Raw genomic sequence first — 26,053 nt, forward strand, 5'->3', positions numbered from 1 at the left:
GTCAGGGCTTACAGAGCTGCCTGGCCAGGACGTGAGTGTGAGCTGAGAGTGTCAGAGACACAGACGAGCCACAAGCTGGAGTGGCCAGAGTGAGGAAGGAGCCCGGCAGGACGAGCAGGTTGGACAGTCTGAGAGGGGTAGTGCCAGTGAACACTGGGGCACACCAGCTTTCATAGTTCTAGCTTACAGGACACAGTAGGTGGTGGCAGGCACGGGGTCACATGGAAACATGTCAGGGTCTCCCAGGAGAGGATGTTTCTCTAGATGAATGGATCATACCCAGGAGGGAGGCAAGAGGCAAAGGCCAAAGGCAGAACCCCTTTAACTAGGGGTGCTACTGATACATTTCGTGAGACAGGAGATAGGTGGCTCTCAAGGGTGTCCTGAAGAGCTGTGTCTTGAATCCAGCTACACTGATACTGAGAAGGTGGGTTCTTGTAAGACCTTGAACTGCAAAATTTATCAGAAGCAAAATGGAGTCATTTCATTGGGCCTTAGCCAGATCCACTAATGAAACATCAAGCTGGAGGCTCTGATGGGGAGGTGGACCTTGTACTTACTGGGTGCCTGATAACAAAAACAGTTCTCAAAGATTCTGCCAGGACCCTAATCTTGCACAAAGGCCATTCAGCCTTCCACAGATGATAGACCCGCAAGGCCAGCTACCCACTATCTTGTCTTTAACCTTGGACCGATGGCATCCTCATGGCTGTTTCTTGCAACCACAGCTTTATTGCCAAAGTCTGATATAATCCTCCTCATTTTGTTTTTCATCTTTTCTTGTTTCAGCCTCTTTGAATATGCTCATTGTGTCTTAAGGAACATGTTTTCCCATTGCAAGGCTCTGCTGCTGCTCCCGAGTAAACATAATAAGGATGTTTGGCATGTGTATGGTGGTGTGGAAGTCACACGTGTGTGTATGGATGTTCCTGTGTGTGTGTGTGTGTGTGTGTGAGAGAGAGAGAGAGAGAGAGAGAGAGAGAGAGAGAGAGAGAGCTAGCTACTTGTGCACCTGTGTGAATATATGTGTGGAGGCAAGAGGTTGACATCAGATATTTTCTCAGTCCCTTTCCACCTTATGCGTGGAGGCAGGAGCTTTCATCTGAAAACAGAGCCCAAGAATTTGGCTAGTTTAGCCAACTATATTTTCTGTCTGCCCTGCCTCCAGTATGCTGGACTTAGAAACAGGCCACGAGACCCACCCTGCATTGTGTGGGTACCGGGGAACTGAACATCCACCCTCACGTTTGCATTACAAGTGTTTTTACACACTGGGGCATCTCCATAGTCTCATAGTCGATATTTTAAAAAAAATATTTAGTTTGTATGTGTGTATGAGTGTGTGTGTGTGAGAGAGAGTATGTGCGTAACATAACGTGTGGATCCCATGATTGAACTCATGTCTTCAGATTCTGCAGCAAGTGTCTTAACCCTCTGAGCAATCCTCATGGCCCCACCAATAATTAATACTCAGAGACCTTTTCTCTGTGTTATTTAATTTGGCAGACCTACAACAGCAGAGCTCTAAGAGGACGTGAAGGACAAACACCTCTTGGGCTTTTTGACCGAGGGACCATGATGAAATACTTGTGGCCCTTCATGCTCATCCTCATTCCAGTGGCTCTGGCAGTTGGTGCGGATCAAGCAAAGAACGAAGTGAAGGTGCTGAGGTACTTTGAATCCATCAACATCTCGAATGCCAATGTGAAGCAGTGTGTGTGGTTTGCTATGAAAGAATACAACAAGGGAAGCGAGGACAAGTATGTCTTCCTCGTGGACAGGACACTGCATGCCAAGCTTCAGGTAAGAAAGTTCTCTTCAGACAGGACTTTTACATACGGTGGCACAGGTGAAGGCCAGGTTGAGAGAGGACACAAATGAAAATACAAGGTAGCCACACAATCCTAAGTGTGTGACTCGTTATGCACGTACTTACAGCGACAAAAGCAGTAGACTCACACGACCCTTCTCACACATGCCCGACTCAGGATCTAGGAACGCGTATTAACTTAGTAACTCAGAACTGCCAATCGAATGCTCTCACACTTATTGAGATCAGGAGAAAAATGAAGCACCAGGAATATTTTCCAATAATGTTGCCACAGAGAAGTGCTCCACAGAACAGGGAATATGGGGTTATACAGAGGGACATGTAACTGTCTATTGGATAAACTACTAGAGTGTCCTGTACTATTTAATTTTAATTTTTAAATTTATTTTTAGTTATGTGCATGCATGCCTGTGGTTAGAGAGTGTGCAGTTGCCTATGGGGGACAGAAGAGGACATTAGACCCCCTAGAAACTGAAGTTAAGGCAGTTGTGAGCCACTCATATGGGTTCTGGGAGCTGAAATCAGGTCCCTTACAAGAGTCCTATGTGTTTTGAGCTGCTGAGCTATGTGTGTTAATGTTTTACCCAATGTGCATTTAGTAAAAGTGAAGACACTGATTTTATCATAAAGATTCACTGTCCAGCTCTAAGGAACACGGTTCACATAAATCCAATGGGCACAGTGCTTCCTGGGGTTTGCAACACAGTACTTACTGCTCTCTTTTGTATAACACCCTCCCCCAATGGCAATTCAGGAATTGAAAACTGAAGCCTCAGTTAGTTGGTTGTGTGATTGAATTGGAGAGGTTTTCAACAGCAATATCACTGTTATGACAATTCATGTTTCCCCATGTCTCAGGAAAACATTCCCTCAACATTGTATCTCTAGGACATGATGCTGATGATGTAGCATCCTTTACTGATGGTTTGCACTCCACAATCCCTCTTTTACAGCCTCTCGTTCACTTTCTTTGGTGCTCAGGTAGCACGAACAATTGGTAGTAGTAAATTTCTCATGAGCCGTTTTTGTCTTAGCTCCTGTGAGGGGGATGGTGAAATGAACAACATTCTTCAGACTATAGGGAGCCAGAAGTCCAACCAAAAAGAAAACCCCTCAGCCAGGAATTAGAATTCTGTTTTGTATTGTGGTACAGCACAGGGGAGCAGACTCTCAGGGGAATGTTTTAGACAATGTTTTCCACCTATAGAATGTATAAATTCCCTACCAAACAGACCAAATCTACTATTAAAATGAGAGTCTCTAAGTGGTGTCCTGGTCATGGGAGGTGTTCAGCTTATCCGGATGATGTCAGTACATAGTATTGGCAAGAACTGTCACTGTCTTGGGCATGACCTGGAAGGTAAGGCTTGAAGTCAGAGTAGGAGTTAATGTTGGGGGGAGGCTGTTGGGAGGCTGGCTTCCCCAGAAGCAGAGCATCATGGTAGAATTCAAGGGCAGGTGGAGCATTTTGGAGGCCTTTCCAGCAGGCACTGCGAGGGTAGGAGGGAAAGGAGACAAGACAGTGGAAGGTGGCTGACCCAAGGGTGAGTTAATGAGACTGATGGAGTTGGGAAGGCATACAGAACGCAGTCAGGCTGGGCCACTCTGTGGGTGGTTGGGCTATTTATTCACCAATCCCCTTCTGCCCACTGCTGAAAGCTGGTCTAGGAGCCCTTGGTTCCTGCTGGGAGCAGGAAATCTCAAGCAAGAACCACAGGAGCTGGCACTATGTTTGGGAACAATACTGATAGCATCTGCTGCAAAAGGACGGCAGGAAGGACCAGGGATGCGAGGGTGGGAAAGTACAGTCAGGCGTTCTAGATCCTTCCTGTAAGGCTGCCAGCATGGCACCATGCCATGCTTGGCCTTAAGGGAGGGCCAAGATTTTTAGTTTGTTGTGGGAACACACAAATATTTGGGCTAGGAAGCATTTAGGATTCCTGTGATCAAATTTGAGTTGCGAGGATGTCTCTTTTCTTTTCTTTTCTTTTCTCTTCTCTTCTCTTCTCTTCTCTTCTCTTCTCTTCTCTTCTCTTCTCTTCTCTTCTCTTCTCTTCTCTTCTCTTCTCTTTTCTCTCTCTCTCTCTCTCTCTCTCTCTCTCTCTCTCTCTCTCTTTGTTGTTGTTAAATCAAGAATCTTCATGATGATCTATCCATGCCTTTTGCTATTGTACTATGTCCCTAGTTTCCAAATTTGAATTTGAAAAATAGCACCTGGCTAACTTATTTATAGAAAGAGGTTGTAAGGACACAGTCAGGATGTCCACATGACAGCAATACCTAGCCTCCTGGCTTTTATTCTCATTTCTTTGTGGTCACAAGCAGAAAAGCCTCACCACCTTTCCTGGCTGGCTTAGCAGAGACGGCAGATTGGTGAGCCTGGTGGGCAGGTGGTGTCAGCCCTAGTGCTGAGAGTCTTCTTTTAGAGACTTGGATCAACTGCTAGATACATACTCGAACCTTCTGTGCCTTCTGTGTACTTGAAAATAGAAGGGGAGTGAGTGACACCTTTTTCTGGAGGACTGAAGAGTCCCTGAGTTTTCCCTCCTCCCCAGAAGATGGCACCTCACAACGCTCATCCCTGTCCTCTGACTCTCCCAGTCTTTCTGTGCTTGCTTCTACAATGTTCCCTAAGCTTTGGCAGGGGAGACAGAGAGATGCCCCTGTTTAGGGCTGATCACTGAACAATCATTTAGTCTCAGAACTTTGACCATTATGGGTCTCTGTGTTTCCTCTCAGTCACTGTAAACAAATGCATCGCTGACCTAGGCCATCCTAATTTATGGGCATAAAATAAATATTTAGTGGCTGTGTTTGTGTCTTGCCTGCAACTGGTGGCATAAGGTTGGGTGCAGAATTTTCTACTCATGACATCATGTTGATGCTCTAAAAATTTCAGATTTTAGAGTATATTTTATTTCAGGTTTTTGGATGTGGAATGCATGAACTGGATGGTCTAGTCCACAGTATTCTCGGCTTTCTCTGAGTCTATCACTTACTCCCAAACCCAATGTGTAGCTCTGCTGGTGATGATGCCCTGGGCCCAGCTTATTCCTCCAACACAGGCCAGAGTTACTTCTGCCCATCTTTAGAGCACAGTAAAAATTGAAGCCAACCTTACGGAGGTTTGTAGATAAAGCAAGAAGGATTGTGTGTTTTCCAAAGCTTTTGGGAATTATACAAAAACTTTTTTTAATTAAAATTGCACCATTGTTCATTGACAGATTACAGACCGAATGGAATACCAAATTAATGTTCAGATTGCCCGCAGCAATTGTAAAAAGCCTCTAAACAATACTGTAAACTGCGTCACTCAAAAAAACTCCAAACTGGAAAAGGTGAGTGATGAATGATCCATCTATGACAAACGTAAATGACTTCAAGTCCCATCTGGGATTATCAAGGCTTCTAGGTAGCTGGTTAATCTTGCATGCCCAGATTATTATTATAGGAGGTCTGAATGGCTCCCCATGTGGGATCCCATATGGCCCACCTTGCTGCCCTCGAGTAGAAGATGAAGGATATCATCAAGGTCACTCCTACTCTAAGGCTTCCATGACACTGGGCTTTTGATGCAGGAGAAACTATTGGCATCTGTTCACTGAAAGTCTGTCCTCTTGGACTGAGACTCGCTTCCACGGTTGGTGAGGTGAATCACTCATGTCTGGGTAGATACAAAGGAAGTCTGCTGGCACACTCATCTACACATAATTCCTATTGATCTGCAGCAGGCCTATTCCAGGTGCTGGAGATTAGGCACTATCTAGCCCAGACAACATCTCACCTGTTAAGCATAGCCCATCCCAGACTTGGGTTACCTTGGAGATGAGGAAGTTACACTATTCATTTTCTCATTACCATTTGTGCATCAGTTGAGAGCTTCTCAGAGAGCTCTTGGCTTACAATTTAAATCCTAGGGTTTTAGTTGATAAAAACTGGGCTCAGGCAGGGGCAGAGAGCAGCCCATGCCATGATGGGCTTAGTTAAGAGGCTTTTGGACACAGCCTGTATGTCTTGATCTCCAAGTTAGTGCGGAGCCCTAAACTATTCATTCCATGGTGAAGCTGAGGTTGGTGAAGGGCCTGGTTGGGCAGAGGTATCTGCTTTCCTTTCTTTACTCGGATGGTTCTCCAGCATAAAAAGAGACCAGCATCACACGGAGGCTCCACCAGCAGATGGCTGGGTCTCATTTGTAGTTTCTGATTCAAGGATTTTCATTCTGAGAAAATCCCCAAAGGACATTTTGAAAGCCTCTGCTGTATGTATTGAGCAAACATTTGCCAGTAAAACGAACAGAGTGTGTCCAGTTATGTTTGACTGAAGTTGTCTCCACACACTAAATGTTAGAAAGGGTATCATGCCCAGACAATAGAAGGTATTCACTAGAACAAACATATCAGCCCTGGGCACATCCTAACATCATCTAATATCTGATTGGTCATTTACTGTTGTTTGGAAGATTGTGATTTTAAGTTTATGTTTTATGCTGGGCTCCCTGGAGTTTTAGGACAGTCGGTGACTTTTATTCTACATATTCCCAGGCTGATGCCTAACGACAGGGTAGTTCTCCTTTGGACATGCTACTGATGTTCACTGTTAATGTCTTTTTCAGAAAGTAAATTGCAGCTTTTTGGTAGGGGCGCTTCCCTGGAATGGAGTGTTCACCCTGTTGGACAAGGACTGCAAAGATATCTAAGGGTGTCGTGGAGCATCCCTCCCACTTCTGAGTCTGCCTTTCTCTGTGATAAAAGAGCAACGTTGGTTCAAGGCTGCCACCATCACTTTGCTCGTGTGTGCCTCCCTGCTTGCTTTCTTATTAGTTTCACATTAGAGGAAAGGGGTGAAATAGGGACTCTGCCCTGGCACCAAAGATGGACCCTCACCTGTAGCCAGCTTCAGGACCACCGGCGTGTGGACTACTTTTGCTCCACATGGTCAATGGAAGGAGAAATGTATTTTGATTGGATAATAATCCCTTAAAGAGATCTGAACCTGGTGGGTATTGTTCAAAAGATCTCTTCTAGATGCCTCTCTGGACCTGAGGCTCCTTTCTGTCTAAGAGTTCCAGGCGGGACATCACTATGTCAGGAGCAGCAGCCCATCCCTGGGGGGAGGTGTGATTTGTGAATTGGGGGACTTTTGTTTCTTCTGCCAATATCACGTCCACCCTCGTCCCACAAGGAAAAACGCAACACCCGGAGCTCTTCTAGCAGCAGTTTTCAGGACGTTATTCACAATAATCTTTCTCCTTCTCCTTCTCTCTTTCCCTCTCTTTCTACCCTCTCTCCCCGGGCAAACCTCTCCCAGCCCTTAAGTAGGCATGGGCTGCCAACCCCGAACTGCCAGGTGGGCACTGCCCATAGGTTCACACATATGCAGGCAGCTGATAATCATTGCGTGATCATAGAATAGGTCAGGCCTTAGCCATCTCAGGAGTTGATTATACATCTCTCTCCATCAGGTGTGACACCACGCAGCTCGCTACATGCCAATTTGAGAAATGGTCAGAAAGAGAAAGCAAGAGACCAGTGTGAACTGTGTTGCCTGAAGTATATCTCTGTGCATGCACTCATGTGTGAGCATGCGTGTGTGAGAAGAATAGAGCAGGAACAAGAGGGGAGATGGGAGAAGGGGGGAGATAGAGATGGAAGTGGATGAACATGGATGATGGCAAGAGGTAGAATTCCTTGGCAGAAAGTGATCATGTCGGGGCTGGAGAGATGGTGGTTAAAAACGTTTGCTACTTCTCAGAGGGCCTAAATTTGATCCCCAGAACAGACATGGCAGCTCACAGAACCATCTGAACCCCAGGCTCAGGGAATCCAACACCTTCTTCTGACTCCTATGGGAGCCAGATATACGTGTGCTGTACATATATGTGCATGTGTGTGTGTGTTCAGGCAAAACACTCAAAGCCAGAAAATAAAAATAAATCTTACAAAAACCACCTATGTATCTAAGGGGGAATAGAGAATCCCAGTTTTGTGATATGAACAAGTTATCAGTGTTACTTCGCTTGGCACTTCTCATATGTACACTTAAAATGTTTAAGATGGTAATCTTGTGTTAGATGTATTTTACCACTATTTTAAAAAATTAAAAGACCTGTACATTTTTATTTCAATTCTATAGTTCTGGGGATGGAACCCGTGATCTTAGATGACACATCTGTCTGAAACGTAGTGTCAGGCATGATTCAGAAGGCCAGACACATATTCCATGAACCCAACATGAGCCCGGATTTATTCACTTTGTCAGGTTGACAAAAGATTTCAATATTTCTTCCCAGAAAGAAGGAAGTCATGAATCTCAAAGGCATAAGGCCTTGCGCACTTAAGCCAAGCCCGTCTGCTCATGTGTGACCTGTGTGAATGAATGTGAGGACTGACCGTTCTAAAGGGGTGGATGAGGCTGGAAGCAGTAGGTGGTCCTGCAAGAGCATCTTAGGAGGAACTTTTCTACGTGGTGGGTGCGGTTAGACACATAAGATGATTTGTAGTCTCTCAGTGAACAAGGTAAGACGGTCACCAGGGCTTAGGACAGGTGGTAGCTCCTGAAGGTTTGGGGAGCAACCCCAGGTCCAGGGTGTCCTTTTTGATAATTCTTTGCGGGTGTCTTTGTGGTAGAGGCTGGGAAGGGCAACTTCCACCGGGCATAACTCTGGGGCTCACTCATGGCTTAGTGGAGGTCATTCTGCCTCAGTCTCCTAACCATATTCTGACTTCCTGTCTCTTTGCAACCAAGAAGTGAAAGAAAAATGCTGGCCTGAAACATGGAAAAGGCAAAGGAAGTCAGTTTGCTTTTTGAAAGCATCTTGTTGCAGTACTAATTGGACTCTAGGTTTAAAAAAATTAAAAAGTCAGTTTTTTCTCTCTGATTTTTGTTTGAATATGAATTTAAATATGATTCACATGCTAGATCTTTTATATTTGTGCTGTATCCTTCTGAGCCCCAGAATCACAAATGAATGTGTGTGTGTGGGGTGTGTGTGTGTGTGTGTGTGTGTGGTGTATGCGTGTGTATGTGTGTGTGTGTCTCACAAATGAGCCTTGCCTATCATCTGCCATGTGCCTAGAATTTATTTCCGCTGAGGTGTTGGACTGTGCTGGTCCCATGACTCTTACTGCACAGCAGCTGTGGCTCCCAGGAACCCACCGTGGATAAACTTCACTAATGGCGGCCAAACCTCAGGCCCATGATACATTTTGGCCAGTGTTGACTGTGGGGCAGCAAGGATGGGCATGGGATCAATTGATGTAAATGTTAGGGTGTTTTTCACCGAGGAACTCCAGCTCACAGCAGCTGTATTCACACGCTCCTGGTGTCCTCTCCTGATGTGTCTTCTACATCTTCTGCAATGTGAGTTGAGGAGGCTGAACAATGGTTCCAAAATGTCTATATGCCAGTCCTTGGAATCTGTGAGCAAAATACATACCTAGTTATAGCAAGTCTAATTGTTCTGTGACCCTGGCTAGTATGCCCTCCACGTCAGCCCCTGACAATCACGTTAGTGTGCTGAAAATAAAAACCCCAGAACAATGCTCCACTCTCAGGAAACTGAAGACTTAAAAGTGGATTTGAATTATGAAATTATTTCTTCACACTCAGTGCATTTTCCTTGTTTTCTAAATTACTTGATATTTTCTGTGGCTCAACAGTTCTCGCCAAGAGAAGCCTTTGCCCCACTTCACCAGCCTTCCTCTGAATGTACTGTACCCTTGACCTTCTGCGGGGCTGGCTGGAGTGTGGCTCTGAGGTCCTTCCCTAGTGTATGTTCTCTGCTTCGGATGAGCATCCTCAGGAACAGAAGGTGATGTCGGTGCCTGGACAGCCCCTTCTGTGAAGTCGACTTTGTGGTACTACCCTGCCCAGATGCTCTGTCTTCTTCACACAACACTTGCCCCACAGCCCTGTGCTCTGCCCTACAGACAGACCTTCCTCCAGAGACACCACGGTGGTACACACACCCCTCCACACCCTAAGCTTTCTGACAGATCCACTCAGCGCATCCTGTTTTCATTCAGAACCTTGCCTGTTCTCACGGCCAGAACCCTCAGGGCCCTCACAGAAGTCGCTGCTCCTGTTTCACCACGTACCGCTGATGTGGTGCTCACTAGCGCCCCCTGCAGGTAAGCTGGGGGTCTCCTGTACATCCTCCCGCAGCCTCATTTTGTCAGCACAATAAAAGGAATACCAGCTTCAATCCAGAGCTAAGGAGAGGAACTTGACCCTGAGGGGCAAGCTTCACCATTAAGAAAAGGCCCAGTTTTCAAGTCAGAGATTGCTCAAAAATCCTAGGGAGGGGTCCCCTCCTGATAGTCTTGCTTCCTTCATGAGAAGGGAATGCAGGACGCAATGACAAGTTCTGAGGATCTTTCCCAATTCAGCCAGCTTTGTAGCAAGATTCTGGGTCTAGCATCAGAGTCCAGTACCACACCACAGAAGGATGTCCAGGTATACAGTAGACCCCACATAGGATCGTAGTCTCATAACTCTTTAATGGAGCCGGAACATTTCTCCCGCTAGTGATGCTACAACCTTTCTGAACCTTGTAACACCACGCGTTCCCTACACTCAAGTTTGTGCTGATGCTGGCTGCGGAGGAAACATCAACTGTACCATTGCCCCATGTACTTGATAGTGATGGGGAATGATTGCTAGTGGCTTCTGTATTTAGTGGACTTCACCGTTACTTCAGAGTGTCCTCCTATTGTTAAAAGGAAGCTTAGGTGCAAGAGCCTGCCAGGTGACAATGACAGCAGCCATCTGATTGCCTCGTCTTTTATGAGCACCAAGAGGCTATGTGGAATAATAGGTTAGCATCACCCAGATTTGTGTAAGTGTATTCTAGAATGTTTCCACACGAGATCATCTAAAGATAGAGTTCTCAGAATCTGCCCCATTATTGAGATGGGTCCCCACATGGGTTACAAATCATGCAATGTTCTCTTTAGAGACAGCCGACTTGAATGACAATGGTGGTCCTGAGCCCTGATTCCTGTGTCAGGGTGAGTCCTGCTGGGCTAGGCACTGTTTCTGGCTGTGGCTTCTCAACTTTTACAGCTTAGCACTTATTTAAGAAGTGACTGGGGCTGGAGAGATGGCTCGGCGGTTACGAGCATTGCCTGCTCTTCCAAAGGTCCTGAGTTCAATTCCCAGCAACCACATAGTGGCTCACAACTATCTGTAATGGGTTCTGGTGCCCTCTTCTGGTATGCAGGCAGATATTACATAATAAATAAAAAAATAAACATTCAAATAAAAAAAATTTTAAAAAGTGACTGGTGTGCAGGGCATGGTGGCACACCCCTTTAATTCCTGCTCTCAGGAGGCAGAGTCAGGTGGATCTCTGAGTTCAAGGCCAGCCTGACCTACAGAACAAGTTCCAGTACAGCCAGAATTACACAGAGAAGCCCTGCCTCTCATAAAAACAAGACAAAAGAAGAGACTGTAAGTGCTAGATCTGTAGAAAATGCAAGATGTGACCTTTTCCTTTCCAAGCTCAGTGGCTTTTAAAGAGTGTTAATCAAAAAAGGAATGATACTGACTTTATGGCCTCAACTGGGCAAACTTTCATGAGACCTCTTTCTCTTTGAGAAATAGCACAACATCCTTCCCTCTGGCAGATCCCAGGTTCTTTAGATGAAAAAGGCTCAAGGTGGCCTTCGGACATGTGGGATGTCATCGTATGGGACAGCGCTGTGTGGAGAGGTGACAATAAACAGCAACAGCTCTGTTGAGGAACTTTAGCTTTGCTCACCTGGAGATGACTAGAATGTCTGCTCGGAAGGGAATTTCCCATGGTGACTATGTTGTAAGAAAAGGTGTGGGGTCTTGTTTGGAAGCGTCTTTCCACATTTCATATAAAAATGGAAAAGTTGCATTTGTTCATGTCAAGAATTGGAGAGGCTGGTGGTGGATAAAAACCAAGACACCACCAGGATCCTGCTGTTGACTCAGCGTTTCCACATGGTGTCCCTCTGCTAGGGTTTAACACCCTATCAGATAATTTAAGTAGAGTTGCTATTTTGTGTCAGTCCACCAAGACTAGTGTGGAGGCCCAAAGAGGCCGAAGGTCAGAGAGTTTGGGTCTTGTTTTTTTAGTTCATTTAAGGTTCCTATTGTCAACGCGTGTGGCTAGTCACCGGACCTCCCGCTCCTGAAATAGGAAGTAGTTGGTTCCTACCTAAAACAAAAAGTCTAAGGATCCAACTAAGTTCCAGTTTTCTTTATGGAAATAACTTGGGATTCCACCCAGGAAGTGGTTAGCCTACAGAGTGTTTGGTCTTGGGCGTGAGTCTAGGGCATGAGTGGTGAATGTAGCCCGTGACTTTCAATTTGTATGTTAGTTAACGCAGTCTTTCACTCCTACGTTTTGGGGTCAGGGGTATATTAACCTGTTGGAAATTAAACACAGGTGAATTTTCAGTACTCACTGAAAAATTCTCCCCTGCTACTATCCTACATGTTTCTGCATTTTATTATTTTCATTTGTGTCTTTGTGTTCTTTACTATATTTCTAAATTCCCACGCCTCCACTCTGAAGAGGGTATTTTTGTCGAGGCTGGCGCCTGACAGACTAGGTTCTTACAAGATGGCGGTTTGATGTCCGCTTGGCACAAGCCAGAGTCATCGGAATCAACTGAGAAAATGCCTTCATTACACTCGACTGTAGAGCATTTTCTTAACTAGTGATTGATGGGGAGGGCCCAGTCCATGGTGGGCAGTGCCAGCCCTGGGCTGACAATCCTGTGTTTTATAAAATAACCAACTGAGAAGGCCGTAGAGTGGGTGAGTGTAAGCTGCATCCTTCCATGGCTTCTGCCTCAGGTTTTGCCTCCAGGTTCCTGCCCTGTTTGTGTTCCTGATCTGACTTCCTTCAAAGATGAACAGTGTTGTGGAAGCATAAGCCAAACAAATCCTTTCCTGCCCAGAATTCTTGTGGTGAAGGTGTTTAATCCCAGCAATAGAAACCCTAACTTAGATAATGATGATGGGTCTTGATTCCTGATTCCTGACTCCTGTGACAAATACATCCCTTCCAGGAAGACAACAGCTTCGTCTTTGCCCGGGGTTGTATCAGCATGCTCCCATACCCTTTTTTGGATGTGGTGCCAATCATGGCCTGACCAGCTGACCTAAAGCTTGTCCCTATCCTACCCGCTATGAAACTCACTTCGGTAACTCTCCTGGGGCATACAGTTTGAGTTCAGCTGGAACAATTTAATGAAAGATTTGCCAGCACCTGGTTACTTTCTCCTGGTGTGTTCTCTTCCACCCTTCTTTTGAGCCACTAAATAAACTTTCTCCACCAATTACTCACTGAGTGTCTTGTCCCTTCATCTAAACCCTGTGTATTAAGTCAAACTTGGTATTTGTTGACAAATCTGGTGAAGGTCCTGGCTGTTCTTTTGTAGACAGTGCTGTTGGTTCCTACTGCAGCACAGGCTTGCTTTTCCTGCTAGCAGCCTTGCCAAAGGCAGCCTTCTGCTTCCAAGGTCAGTAGCTGAACATCCCGTCTCTGGGTCTTGTTTTTCTCTGTGGCTTGGGTGTCGTTTCTCTTATCTTCACCCCATTGTATGTCCCTCCTGAGTGCTTTTGTGTTTTCATTGTACAGGCTCCTCCATCTCAACATCTCTAAGATTTCATAATATGCAAGAACTATAGTGGTGCCTGGGGCTGGGTAGCCAGATGGTTCAGAGGTTAAGAGCGCCTCCTGCGTTTTCAGAAAGCCAAGGTTTAATTCCCGGAACCCACATCACAACTGACAACTGTCTATAACTATAATTTTAGGGAATCTGATGTCTTCGTTTGACCTCTGGAGGCACCAGGCACACATGTGGTGCATAGGCATATATGCAGGGAGAACACCCATATACATAAAATGAAAATACAATACAATAAAATAAAAGAACTATCATGGAGGAGAAAACAATGCTATGAGCACCACTGCTGGGACAGAAAACAAAAAGCAACAATTATAATCATCTGTGAGTGGATTAAAATGACATTAGTGATCTCAAATATATGAATGGGATAAATTTTCCTAAGAAAAGAGCCAAAGTTATATTCTAAGTTTTAATTACCATGCCTTAGAGGTCCATAAAAGACAAATGCCTCTGATCTACAAGCCCCTTGCCCAAGGACAGATAGTTCCTGAAATGCTGGAGGCTGTTGTTTATGGGAGATAATAAGCTGCCTGTTTTTCATGCCTCTAAACAAATTTTTTAGACCCAGCTGCACCTATATGCTTGATCACATGTGGCCAGGAGGTTCACAGGCTAGAAGTTCATCAGGATGTATGCCTGTGTCTGATTGGACCTGATGGAAAATACCATGAATTATGGGTTTTTCTGTTTTAAGCCATTGCAAACTATGATTCTGGGCCATTTTCCAGGAGCCCAGGTATGGACCTGGTCAGAGCCCAGTATTTAATTAAAGCATACTTCAAATTTGGGGCTTTAAACTGTGGTAGTGCTCTTATTCTCGATTGGTGGGATTTACAGAACCAAGGCATGATAATATAAATTGGATCAAACATAACTGAAAACCAAAATAACCAAGCGTGGATATATGTGAAGATCTGGGTGAAAATAAGTTCTATTCTGGAGTGGGTTAGAAAACACAGTGACTCAAGGAAGATCTGGAACAATCTTTATAAAAGAGATGATAACGTATCTTTAGATGTGTTATTGATGGGCTTCTTGATTCCAGGAGATTCTTGTGGAATGGGCTGCTTAGTTAGGGGCTTCCCTGTGACCCACCTGCACACAGAGCGCCACCAATTTTCCCCTGCTTGATGGGTCCCCGACATTGTCTAGAGCAGGGTCAGACAAACTGGAAGACTCCAGCAAATACTTATACTACATATTCTGGTGTTTAATGTGTTAAGCATGATTCATTTCAGAGACGTAATAGTTTTGAGCCTGAATATATTTCAAATTATATCAGTACCTCAAAATAGCAAATGTTGACAGAATTGCCAGGTGACAAGATGCACCCCAAGGATATGAGTATTGTCACACACACTGCTTGGGCACTCACATCAGGAAGAGACAGAGGAGGCATGGCTCACAGTGGCGTGCTCATCTGAGGGTTACTTGCAGAGTCTGTTGCCCAGAACTTGGTAGATCTGAAAATCAGGAACCAGTTCTTCAGGAGACTGGAGCTCATAACTGGGAAATGACGGTCCATGGAAGAAATTCACCTGGCAGGGAAGAGAAAGTAGAGGGAGGAAGAGTAAACCTCAGCCTCAAGACCCCACCCCAAAAGAGAGAGCATTCAGAGACTTAGGAGGTGCAGGTGTGGGAGGCAGAGGAAGAGGCGCCAGTGGGTAGGTTCCTTTTGTTGTCCTGCCCAGGGAACATGTGGGTCCCAACTGGCACCTCGTCTCAGCTCAAAACCAGCCTTTGATCCTACTGTCTACCCACTTGCATTTTTCTTCCTGTTTTAAAGTTTACTTATCTGCACACCCCCACGCCCTTTGTTGGCTTTCATGTGGTAAGGTGATGTGTGCCAGGTACTTTGTGTGTGCACAGAAACTTCACTTACTGAGTTAGAAGTTTGATTCACAGAAACTAATCATGGATTCACTTGTCCCCTTATTTCACTCTGCCTTTGATTTGTTTTGCCTTTTGTATTTGCCAATATGCCTAGAACTAGCTCTTGTAGACCAGGCTGGCCTCGAACTCACAGAGATCAGCCTGCCTATGCCTCCCGAGTGCTGGGATTAAAGGTGTGCGCTACCACCGCGCGGCTATAGTGTCACATCTTGGCTGCTACTGCTGAGGTGTCCTGCTGAGTCACTGAGAGCATCCGGTGTAAATGCCTGAATGCCAGCTATCCTAATATCTAACAAAATAGACTTCAAAACAAAATTAATCAAAAGAGATGGAGAAAGACATTTCATATTCATGACAGAAAAATTCTATCAAAATTAAGTCTCAGTTCTGAACATCTATGCTCCAAGGGCACCCACATTTGTAAAAGAGATATTACTAAAGCTTAAATCACACAACAAACCCCACACACTAATAGTAGGAGACTTCAACACCCCACTCTCACCAATCAACAGGCCTTCCAGACAGAAATTTAACACAGAAACAAGGGAACTATTGGAAGTTATGACTCAAATGAACTTAATAGACATCTAAAAACATTTCACCCAAACACAAAAGAATATACCTTCTTCTCAGCACCTCATGAAATCTTCTCTAAAACTGATGACTTACTTGGTCATAAAGTAAATCTCAACAGATACAAAAAATTGGAATAACCCCTTGTATCTTATTGGATCACCATGAAAGTTGAGCTTAACAACAACTTTTCACAGACCTCAAAAGAACAATACTCAACTTCACATGGAAAAAGAAAAACCCGGGATAACTAAAACAATTTTGTACAATTAAGAAACTTCTGGTGGTATCAATATCCCTGATTTCAAGCTCTACTATTGAACTATAGTAATAGAAACAGTTTTGTATGGGCATTAGAAACAGACATGTTGATCAATGGAATCGATTTGAAGACCCTGATATAAGTCCACACAACTATGAACACCTGATTTTTGACAAAGAAGTCAAAAATATACAATGGGGAAAAAAGAAAACATCTTCAACAAATGGTACTGGCATAACTGGATAGTTGTATGTAGAAGAATGCAAATAGATCCATAGCTATAGTCCTGCACAAAACTCAAGTCCAAGTGGATTGAAGACCTCAACATAAATTCAGTTACACTGAAGCTGATAGAAGAGAAGTAGCCTTGAATGTGTTGGCACAGGAGTCCACTTCCTGAATATAACACCAGCAGCACAGTCACTGTGATCGACAGTTAATGAATGGGACCCCCTAAAACTGAAAAACTTCTGTAGGGCAAAGGACACTATCAATAAAAAAAAATGGCAGCTTACAGAATAGGAAAATATTTTCACCACCCCTTCATCTGACAGAGAACTGATAATACACACACATATGTATGTATATATAATACATAAAAAGAATATACATATATTTTTATAAAATACATAAAGAATTCAAGAAACTAGACATCAAAATAAAATAAATAAAATAAAATAAAAAAGAATAATCCCCTTAAAAAGGGGGTACAAACTTAAACAGAGACTTATCAACAGAAGAATCTTGAATGGCTTAGATACACATCAAGCATTGTTCAACATCCTTAGCTATCAGGGAAATGCAATCAAAAATGACTGAGATACAATCTTACACTTGTTAGAATGGCTGAGATCAAAACACTATTGACAGCCATTCACTATTCACTATTGACAGTCAAACACTATGTTGGAGAGGATGTGCAGTAAGGGGAACACTCCTCCATTATTGGTGGGAGTGCAAACTTGTACAGTCACTTTTGGAAATCAGTATGGTGGTTTTTGAGAAAATTGGGAATCAATCTACCTCAAGACCCAGCATTACCACTCTTGGGCATATAGCCAAAGAATGCTCAATCATATCACAAGGACACTTGCTCAACTATGTCCATTATTCATAATATCCACAACCTGGAAACAACCTAGATGCCCTTCAAACAAAGAATGGATAAAGAGAATGTGATACATGTATACAATGGAGTGTTACTCAGCAGAAAAAACAATGCATTATGAAATTTGCAGGCAAATAGATGGAAATAGAAAAAAATCATCCTGAGTGAGGTAACCCAGAAAGACAAACACGATATGTACTTACTCATAAGTGGATATTAGATGTAAAGCAAAGGATAACCAGGCTATAATCCTCAGCCCCAGAGAAGCTAGGTAACAAGGAGGACCCTAAGAGAAACACTTGGATCTCCCCGGGAGAGGAAATTCATGAGATGTCCTGGATAAACTAGGGGTGGGGCAGGGATAAAGGGTTTGGGGGATGGGAATATGAGGGATCAGGTTGGTCCAGTTGGGGCTGGGATGGAGGGGGAGAGTAATGAACGAGATATCTTGATAGAGGGGGCCACTATGGGCTTAGGGAGAAACATAGTGTTAGAGAAACTTCCAGGACTAAGACTCCTAGCAATAGTGTAGAGGGTGCCTAAACTGGCCTTCTCCTGGAATCAGATTAGTGACTACCCTAATTGTCTTTACAGAGTCTTCGTCCAGTAACTGATGGAAGCAGATGCAGTGATCCACAATCAAGTCCTGTGCCAAACTCTGGGAGTCCAGTTGAAGAGAGGGAGGGGGGATCATACGAGCAAGGGAAGGGGTTAAGATCATGATGGGGAAACCCAAACGGGCAGCTGACCTGCGTTTGTGGGAGCTCACGGACTCTGGACCGATAGCTAAAAAGTTGGCATGGGACCACCTGGGTTCTCTGCATGTGAGTGACAGTTGTGTAGCTTGGTCTTTTTTTGGGCACCTAGTTTGACCAGGAGTTGTCCCTGACACATGAATTAGTTCTTTGGAATCTATTCCCTATTGTGCCCAGCCTTGATGCAAGGAGGAGGAGCTTGGCACTGCCTCAACTTGATATGCTATGCTGTATTGACTCCCATGGAATACCTTACCCCTTCTGAATGAGATGAAGGAGGAGTGAATGGGGAGAGGGTAGAAAGGGAGTGGGGAGAGGGAAGGGAGAAGAAAAAGGGGGGGAAAGTGTGTTGGTATGTAAAATAAAGAAGGATTAGCTGTATGCATGCCTATAGCGTATTTTCTTAGTGTTTGATGGGGGAGGGACCATTATTGTGGGTGGTGCCTTTCCTGGGCTAGTTATCCTGAGTTCTATAAGAAAGCAGGTTGAGCAAGCCAGTAAGCAGCACCCTTCAATGGCTGCTGCATCAGCTGCCACCAGGTTCATGCCCATCTTGAGTTCCTGTACTGACTTCCTTTAATCATGATCAGTGATATGGAAGCCAAAGAAACCTTTTCTTCTCCAGCTTGCTTTTTGGTCATGGTGTTTCAGCATAGCAATAGAAACCCTAGCTAAGACAATCACATTCTACCAGTAAAAGAAGCTTTTCTGATGGGGGTTGAGAGGGCATGACGATGAGAACTTGGGGAGCAGTTTAATAATATGTCCATTTAGTATAATGAGTTTTTGACCCAATTCATGGTACTAGGCGTAAATTTCATCTTGTAGAGTGGGTTTTAAATCCAAGCAGAAAGTGTTTATTTACTCTGTAACATTTGTACCTCTATTGCACCAGTAGGCATAGCTTGCCAGGCCAGTCATTACGATGACTTGCAGGACTCGTAACTGAGTAAGACTATTGATTCCTCTTCTCCCCTGGAAGAGGGCATAGAACCTTCTAATACTAAGAAAACTAGTCATGAGGGAGGAAGCTTTTAGGTTAGTCAATAATAGCTCTTTGGTATAGCAATGAAAAACTGTCACATAGCTGTCAAATCTTTATCAGTTGCTTCACATCCACCTGTTAGGATGGCTATCATCAAAAAGACTAGAGACAAATTTGATGCAGCTGTCTTTGAGTCCTTTCTACTCCTATGAGAAAGCCCTCACTTATATTTCTGCAAGTAACCCTAATAAAACTTATTGGTTTACCAAGTTTGTCTTTGGGGGTGTTTTTACTTTTTCTGCTTTTGGTTTCCTAGCTGGAATGAATATATAGTTTTGTTCAAATCTCCCTGGAATAGTGTCACACATTACAAGTGTTGCAAGGGGTGAGGGGGGCCCGTTGTTTGTCCCGGACTCCCGGCTAGCTTACACCTGAAATAATCACACAGAAATTGTATTCATTAAAACATTGCTTGGCCCATTAGCGCTAGTTTCTTATTGGCTAATTCTTACATCTTAATTTAACCCATTTCTATTAATCTGTGTATTGCCATGTGACTGTGGCTTACTGGCAAGATTCTAACCAGCATCCATCTCAGGCAGAAGATCCATAACTTCTCCCACTCTGCTCTTCTTCCAAGCATCCAGTTCTGTTTTCTCCGCTTACCTAAGTTCTGCCCTATCAGGCCCAAAGCAGTTTCTTTATTCATTAGCCAACAAAAAAAACACATGAACAGAAAAAACTCCTACACACACAAGAGCAGTGGGCCAGAGGTTGATGGGGTTGTCTGAGGTATCCTGACTAAAACGGCATCAGAGAGGCTGGCTTACCTCACAAAGGGATGCAGGTATGACCACCTGGTAGGAGAGTGGAGTCATAGGGCAGAAGCACCTGGGACTTAAACTCCCACAGATGCCTGAGCTGGAATGGTGATGGAGAACAACCTGGGGCTACAGGCCATTTAATCTTCGTCTTCACTGCACACACAGGTACCCGTTATGGGGCAGAGCAGTTTCTTTAAGGCCCAAAGTTCAGCAGCATGGCTGAGAGCTTGGTTTAGACATGGTACAGGAAAGAGTGTCCAGGGTGGTCTTCGAGGGCCAGGAAAGTAATCCAGAGAACAGAGAACACAAAGACTCACTGAACAGTTAGCTCTGATTCACCTGTAACACATCAAAAAAGAAACACAGTTGTCCACTTGAGAGAGCCTGCTGCATGAGTAGATGGACATCACCTGTGGAGAGGGTGCACGGGGCCAGAATGATGGTGTCAGAGAGTGGGTGGATTAAAACCTCAGAATTACCCTGGGTATTTGTGTCATGCTCACACTCAGTGCCAGATGCATGTCTCTTAGTTCTGCCATTAAATTCTTTCTTTTTATTTCAAATTTTTTTTTAACATACTAACCACAGTTGCCCCTCTCTCCCCTCCTTCCACTCCCCGCTCCTCTCCACTCCAGCCCCATCTGCTCCTCAGGATAAGGCCTCCCATGGGGAGTCAACAAAGTCAGTCTGCCAGCACATTCTCTGCACCACCTAAGTGTAGCCTTTCCACTTCTCAAGAATCCTGCGGTGTCTCTTAAGCTCTCTGTTTGCTACTGTCTATACTGTACATGCCTTAACCAGTTTGCCCAGAGCTTAGATATTTCAACTCAATTCACCTTCTCTGGTAAGATGGGATAACCTCCAAAGCACATATGTATTCCAGGTTGTGACTTAACGTGCGAATGTCTCCTAGATTGAGGTAGGTTAACACAGGGCGGGACCAGCAGTGGTTAGCCTGGAAGCCTCCATCAAGCAGCCTTAAGCATTTTTTTTTGGCTTTTTACTAAGCTCATTTTCCTTCCTCGTAAAGGGGCCATTCAGTATTCAACCCCCATGGAAGATGGCAACGAGTGAGTGATAAGAGACACAGGGCTTGACAAGTCTCAGGATAGCAAGAAGGTCTGAGTTCTAATTAGCTGCCCAGCCAATGGGGGGAGGTTCTGGGGACACAGCCTTTACGGCCTGTATAGAATCTCAGGCAATGAGTTCTGTCTTTTTTGTTACCAAAGGGCCCACCAAGAGTTAATTTCTACATGGCTGCAAAGGACTTGCTACAGTATATATATATTTCTCTCACCATCACTCAGGAATACCAGGGTTCTAATGATAGAAATAGGGGGTGGGGGTGGGAATCAAATATGTATTTTTCATTATAGTAAAGTATCATAATGATGTTAACAGACATCCCTTCCTTTTAACCCACAGCAGTGTCAGGACTTGAGGTGAAAGGATTATTTGGCCTGCAGAGGCAGCGGGGCCTTACTGGCTACATCTACACCAGCTCTAGAAAGAAGAAAAGAATTTGGCATGTGTCTCCTTAAATGAGATACCATGGCCAGATTATTACAGGCCCTGCTATTCCTGGTGATCACAGTGGGCCTTGTGTCTAGGAGAGTCCAAGCCTGGGGCTCACCGAAGATTGTGAGGCCATTTGAAGACATCCCCGAAACCTATGTCTATGTGCAGCAAGCACTCTGGTATGCCATGAAAGAGTACAACAAGGCCAGCAAGGACCAGTACAATTTCAAGGTGGTGAACATCCTAAAATCTCAGGAGCAGGTAGGTGCAGTGTCTGCTCCTAATTCCTTTTCCCTTGGCCTTTTTTTTGGGGACAAAGATTAGTGTCAGAGATAGCTACTACATAGGAATGGAAACAGGGCCAAAAGATGTCTCTATGGTTAGTTCTCACTGGAGAATTCTCTTTGTAATTTCCTTGTTTCCTTCTCAGGATCCTTGCTATTTAAAAGTAAAACCCCAGGGGCTAAGAAGGGGGCTTGGTAAAGTGAGGACCTGAATTTGATCTCCAGCATCTATCTAAATGTTGGACATGACAGTGCATGGCTCTTGGGGCAGTGGCAGAGATAAGCAGACCCCTGAATTTTTTTTTTTTTTTGTCATCTAGCTTAGCAAAATCAATGAGCTCCAGGTTCTGTGAAAGTGATCCAAGAGGACATCAACCTGTGGCCTCTTGGTGCATGCAGGCACCCATATGCATGAATATACCTACCCACATGGATACATACATATGCCATATACATGTATACACACAATAACAAAATAATGTCAGCCAGGTGGCGGTGGCACATGCTTTTCATCCCAGCACTTGGAAGGCAGAGGCAGGCAGATTTCTGTGAGTTTTGAGGTCAGCCTGGTCTACAAGAGCTAGTTTCAGGAAAAGCTCCAAAGCTACAGAGAAACCAAAAAAACAAAAAAGGTCAATAAACAAATATAAAACAATTGTGAGAGGGAAATGAGAAAGATGTCAAGATAAGAATTCCCTCAAGAGGGTGACTTGATCGGGGGAGGAGGAGGGAAATGGGAGGCGGTGGCGGGGAGGAGGTAGAAATCTTTAATAAATAAATAAAAAATAAAATAAAAAAACAGATGTCAAAATGCAATTAAAAAAAAAGAATTCCCTCAAATAATCTCAAAACTTCTGCCAGGAGATATGGAGTTAAGGAAGAGCAGGCAAGATAGTCTATTCCTAAGAAGCCAATGGCATATTGGCTTACCAGAGAGAGGGGTTACTTGGTGCTGGTTTCTTCTATGACATTTAACTTGTATGACTCATTGACAGATTACAGACAGTCTGGAGTACTATCTTGAAGTAAACATTGCCCGGACAATGTGCAAGAAAAGTGTTGGAGAAAATGAAAACTGCTTGCTTCAACAAAATCCTAAAATGAAAAAGGTATGTAACTGACATGAGAGAAACGGCCCCTGTCTTACCTCTGTAAAAAAAAAAAAAAAAACAAAAAAAAAAAAAACGCTGCGAGGCCAGGTCTATGCTAGTTTCTTATTTAAACTCTGTGCTGCTTGAGACTGTGGTAGCCAGACTTCAGACCTGAGATGTTTCCATTATCTATCATTGACACCATCCTACTCCATTCTACAAGACATATACATACATATATACATGCCCAAACAACCAGAAAAACACACATATACAAGCACACATAGAGGGGGACAAATACATTACACGTGAAAGTAGGATTATTTCATGCGATTGTGCATTCTGGATAAACTTCTTCTGAACAATCACTCTGCTCCTTTGGTGTATACTGGCAGGAATATTGCAGATGGGCAAGTTGCTCACTATCATAGGTACAATGCCTCACAGAGGATGGCTGATAAAGCTGGAGCTACTCAAGCTTCATTCCTTCTGTTTGAGGCTTCTCTGGTACTCTTGATAATTGTCCAGTTTCTCACTTCCAGGAGTGACTTTGGGCCCCATCTAGGTCAAGATAACCTTCATAGAAATTCCAATAAATTGAAGCTTTTATTCTTTCTGCTTTTTAAATTGTTATGCATGATGCGTACTTTGATGCAATTTCTTGGTCATCTTTGCTTAAGGATATTATTCACGTATCATTCACTTTTGATGCCATAGAGGTATTTCAACTTTACACTTTTATTCTAAGTTAACGTGAATTTTTAGGACAGAGACTAAAAACACAAAGGTGCTCATTGCCCATCATGAGCGGGAGCTGCCCTTCTGAGACCAGGTCACACGTCTCTCTGAGGTTCTCCACATGAAGGATGCTTTGCTTGGTGTCTGGACAGATTTCCTACTTCTCTGAGAAGCACATGGCTCTGTGCTGTTCTAGTTTCATTGATTCCATGAAACAGGATCCACTGGGATCTAGGCACAGCAGAGGGCCTCTGTTGATCACAGGAAAATGGGTTGTAACTGGAGGCAGACTTGAAAGGTCAAACATTTCCTGTGTTCGGAATGCTTCTGTGAGGAAGTCTGACTCCTCTGTCTTAAGGATCAAGATTGACCATACACGCAGTGCAATGGGTATACTCGACTCAGTCTCTTAGTCTTCTTAAGTTAAATCCTGGGACCTAGAAAAAGGGACTTGTGTCATTTCCCCTTTTTTCATACTAACACACACTTTCCTCCCCTCTCTGGGGGTATATAACTCTGTGTGTTTTTATGTATATGCACATGTACATGTGGACCATTCTCTACCTTATTTGGGGGGATAAATTCTCTCATTGAGCTCACTGATTGGTAGACTGGCTGGCGACTGGGATCTGCCCGTCTCTGCTCACCTTGTGCTTGGGTTACACAGGTGTGAAACTATGACTGATTTTTTCACATGGGTGCTTGGGATCTAAATTAAGGTACTTTACTATGCCTTCTTTGTAGCTCCCTAATTAATTTTATTCTTGTCTTTTTTAGATGGTGTTTTGCATCTTTATTGTTAGATCCAAACCATGGAAATTTGAACTTAAAATGCTGAAGAAACAATGCAAAGATATCTAATCAGCATCCAGTATACCTCGCCACTCTCACTTTTAAATAAAGATGCTTGCAAGATAAAGGACCACCACAGCTGACCTGACCCACTGACTTCATTAATTTGTGTGTGTGTGTGTGTGTGTGTGTTTGGATTTGACACTGAGAAAGAGTGATGCTATTTTCTGAGGTTTTGCAGCCTTCTCTAGGTGGTGCCTTTATCTCTGAGGAGAGACAATCTGCTTCTAATAGATGGATGCTATTTCTAACCTAACCAAGTTCCAAACATAAATACTTTCCAATGTCCACAGTTGCTCCATGGGGTCCCTTCTTCACTCATTGAAGTTCACACAAGTGCATGGAATTAGAAGAACACTAGCAAAGTGCCTATCAGTTGCGTCACCATCTTTGAACTCATTCATTTCCCCATTTCAGTTCCACATCATTCCAGAGAAAGTCAGTTCCCACTTAGCTCATGCATGACAGGCTAAGGAATCCTCTAGAGAAGGCTTTTTTTTTTTTCATAATCTTAAGTAAGGGTTTGGGCAGATGGAGAAAGACAGTTGTGGTCTTGTATCAGAGCTCCCTTAACCTCCAAGTTCTGTTTGGTTCTGCTTGTCTCAAGACACAATCTGGCAAAATTCACAAAGAATTCTCCAATGATCTTCTGGTCGAGTGGTGTATTCCCTGCCTATAAACAAATAAGGGGAGGGCGGATTTGTTGGGGTCAACCAGAACACCAGTTACACTTCATAGCACAGCTGGACTGTACTTCATTTCCAACGATCGCTGGTCGGGACCTACAAGTCCATATAGTCTGTTGCCTTCATAGTCTTTCTGGAGCTTAGGGAGGAGATCAAGATGACACATGGCTCACAGAGAGCAGCAACTTCTGGCATTGTCTGTCTTCTGTGTGTGGTGGGTGAGGTTGCCACCCAGAGACCTGTTATAGGGTCAGATAGCAGGTATAATTGCCTGTGCCTCTTTTGATGAAAGGTTACACGTAATGGCACTCTTTCTGAGCGCTGACTGTGTAGTGATTGGGAACAGGGTGTGGGGCTCTAGGAGAGGAAGTCTTATAGAATTAGCCTCCCTGCCCTGAGAGCAGGCTGTATCTACTGCTCATTGTGGCTTCTCTGTGGTCTTGACCCTTTTCTATTGCTGTAAACATTTTTCTATCTGGGCTTCCCTATGGGCAAGGTACACAGACCTTGGGATTCCAGCTCTTGGAATGTTTGTCGGTAAGTCTTGGTTGATCCTAGAGAAAGGTGGGGCGATGTTCCTGCTGGCTCTTTCCGAATCTGAGAAACGTGTACCGATAAGATAGAGCATGGAGGGAGATTAGGGTTAATGTCCCCGTGCAGAGCCAGTCACTGGCCTTTGACAGAGTCACTGGTGTATCATCTAGAGTTCCCTATGGGGGAAGCTCAGGCAATTGGGTTGTGGTGCTGCTCCCCTAGCTGTGTGCATGGGGGCTGTGGAAATGGTGCTGGAAGAAGAAAGAGATTTGACCTTCACCGAGGGAAATTATACAGACCTGAACACAGTTCAGTGCGTTACATGGTTCTGCACAGGGGTGACCTTGGTCCCAGAAAATGAGGTCCAATACTCTTAGTTCACTTTTCTTTTTCTTTCTTTCTTTCTTTCTTTCTTTCTTTCTTTCTTTCTTTCTTTTTTTTTTTTTTTTT

General features: G+C 44.1%; 2 protein-coding genes and 1 long non-coding RNA gene across 3 annotated transcripts; 2 read left to right on the forward strand and 1 right to left on the reverse strand.

Annotated features, from left to right (window-relative positions):
* Window positions 1-1,116: 1,116 nt before the first annotated feature.
* LOC126512072 (cystatin-8-like) lies at window positions 1,117-6,816 on the forward strand. Its single transcript, XM_050159632.1, has 4 exons — window positions 1,117-1,212; window positions 1,507-1,803; window positions 5,056-5,169; window positions 6,444-6,816. Exons 2-4 carry the CDS (start codon window positions 1,576-1,578, stop codon window positions 6,525-6,527), a joined length of 426 nt encoding a protein of 141 aa, XP_050015589.1. The 5' UTR covers window positions 1,117-1,212; window positions 1,507-1,575; the 3' UTR covers window positions 6,528-6,816.
* Window positions 6,817-8,903: 2,087 nt separating this feature from the next.
* On the reverse strand, window positions 8,904-20,120 carry LOC126512014 (uncharacterized). The gene is made up of 3 exons (XR_007594887.1): window positions 19,907-20,120; window positions 14,876-15,038; window positions 8,904-9,247 (listed from the first exon to the last, which is right to left on the reverse strand). It is a non-coding gene; the product is annotated as an uncharacterized lncRNA (long non-coding RNA).
* A 1,331-nt stretch (window positions 20,121-21,451) lies between these two features.
* Window positions 21,452-24,392, forward strand: LOC126512016 (cystatin-13). Its single transcript, XM_050159532.1, has 3 exons — window positions 21,452-21,679; window positions 22,698-22,811; window positions 24,309-24,392. The coding sequence occupies exons 1-3, from the start codon at window positions 21,452-21,454 to the stop codon at window positions 24,390-24,392; spliced, it is 426 nt and encodes a 141-aa protein (XP_050015489.1).
* The last annotated feature ends 1,661 nt before the right edge of the window (window positions 24,393-26,053 follow it).

This window comes from Alexandromys fortis, unplaced genomic scaffold (assembly GCF_014885135.2).
Source record: "Alexandromys fortis isolate MF-2015 unplaced genomic scaffold, M_Fortis_MF-2015_v1.1 scaffold_115, whole genome shotgun sequence".
Lineage (NCBI taxonomy): Eukaryota > Metazoa > Chordata > Mammalia > Rodentia > Cricetidae > Alexandromys > Alexandromys fortis.

Excerpts from the sequence above, each read along its gene's own strand:
- LOC126512016 (XM_050159532.1), top strand. The coding sequence starts at position 21,452 with ATGGCCAGATTATTACAGGCCCTGCTATTCCTGGTGATCACAGTGGGC. Across the intron at positions 21,680-22,697 it reads TCCTAAAATCTCAGGAGCAG|ATTACAGACAGTCTGGAGTA; the intron begins GTAGGTGCAGTG and ends ACTCATTGACAG. Across the intron at positions 22,812-24,308 it reads AAAATCCTAAAATGAAAAAG|ATGGTGTTTTGCATCTTTAT; the intron begins GTATGTAACTGA and ends TGTCTTTTTTAG.
- LOC126512072 (XM_050159632.1), top strand. The coding sequence starts at position 1,576 with ATGATGAAATACTTGTGGCCCTTCATGCTCATCCTCATTCCAGTGGCT. Across the intron at positions 1,804-5,055 it reads CACTGCATGCCAAGCTTCAG|ATTACAGACCGAATGGAATA; the intron begins GTAAGAAAGTTC and ends GTTCATTGACAG. Across the intron at positions 5,170-6,443 it reads AAAACTCCAAACTGGAAAAG|AAAGTAAATTGCAGCTTTTT; the intron begins GTGAGTGATGAA and ends TGTCTTTTTCAG.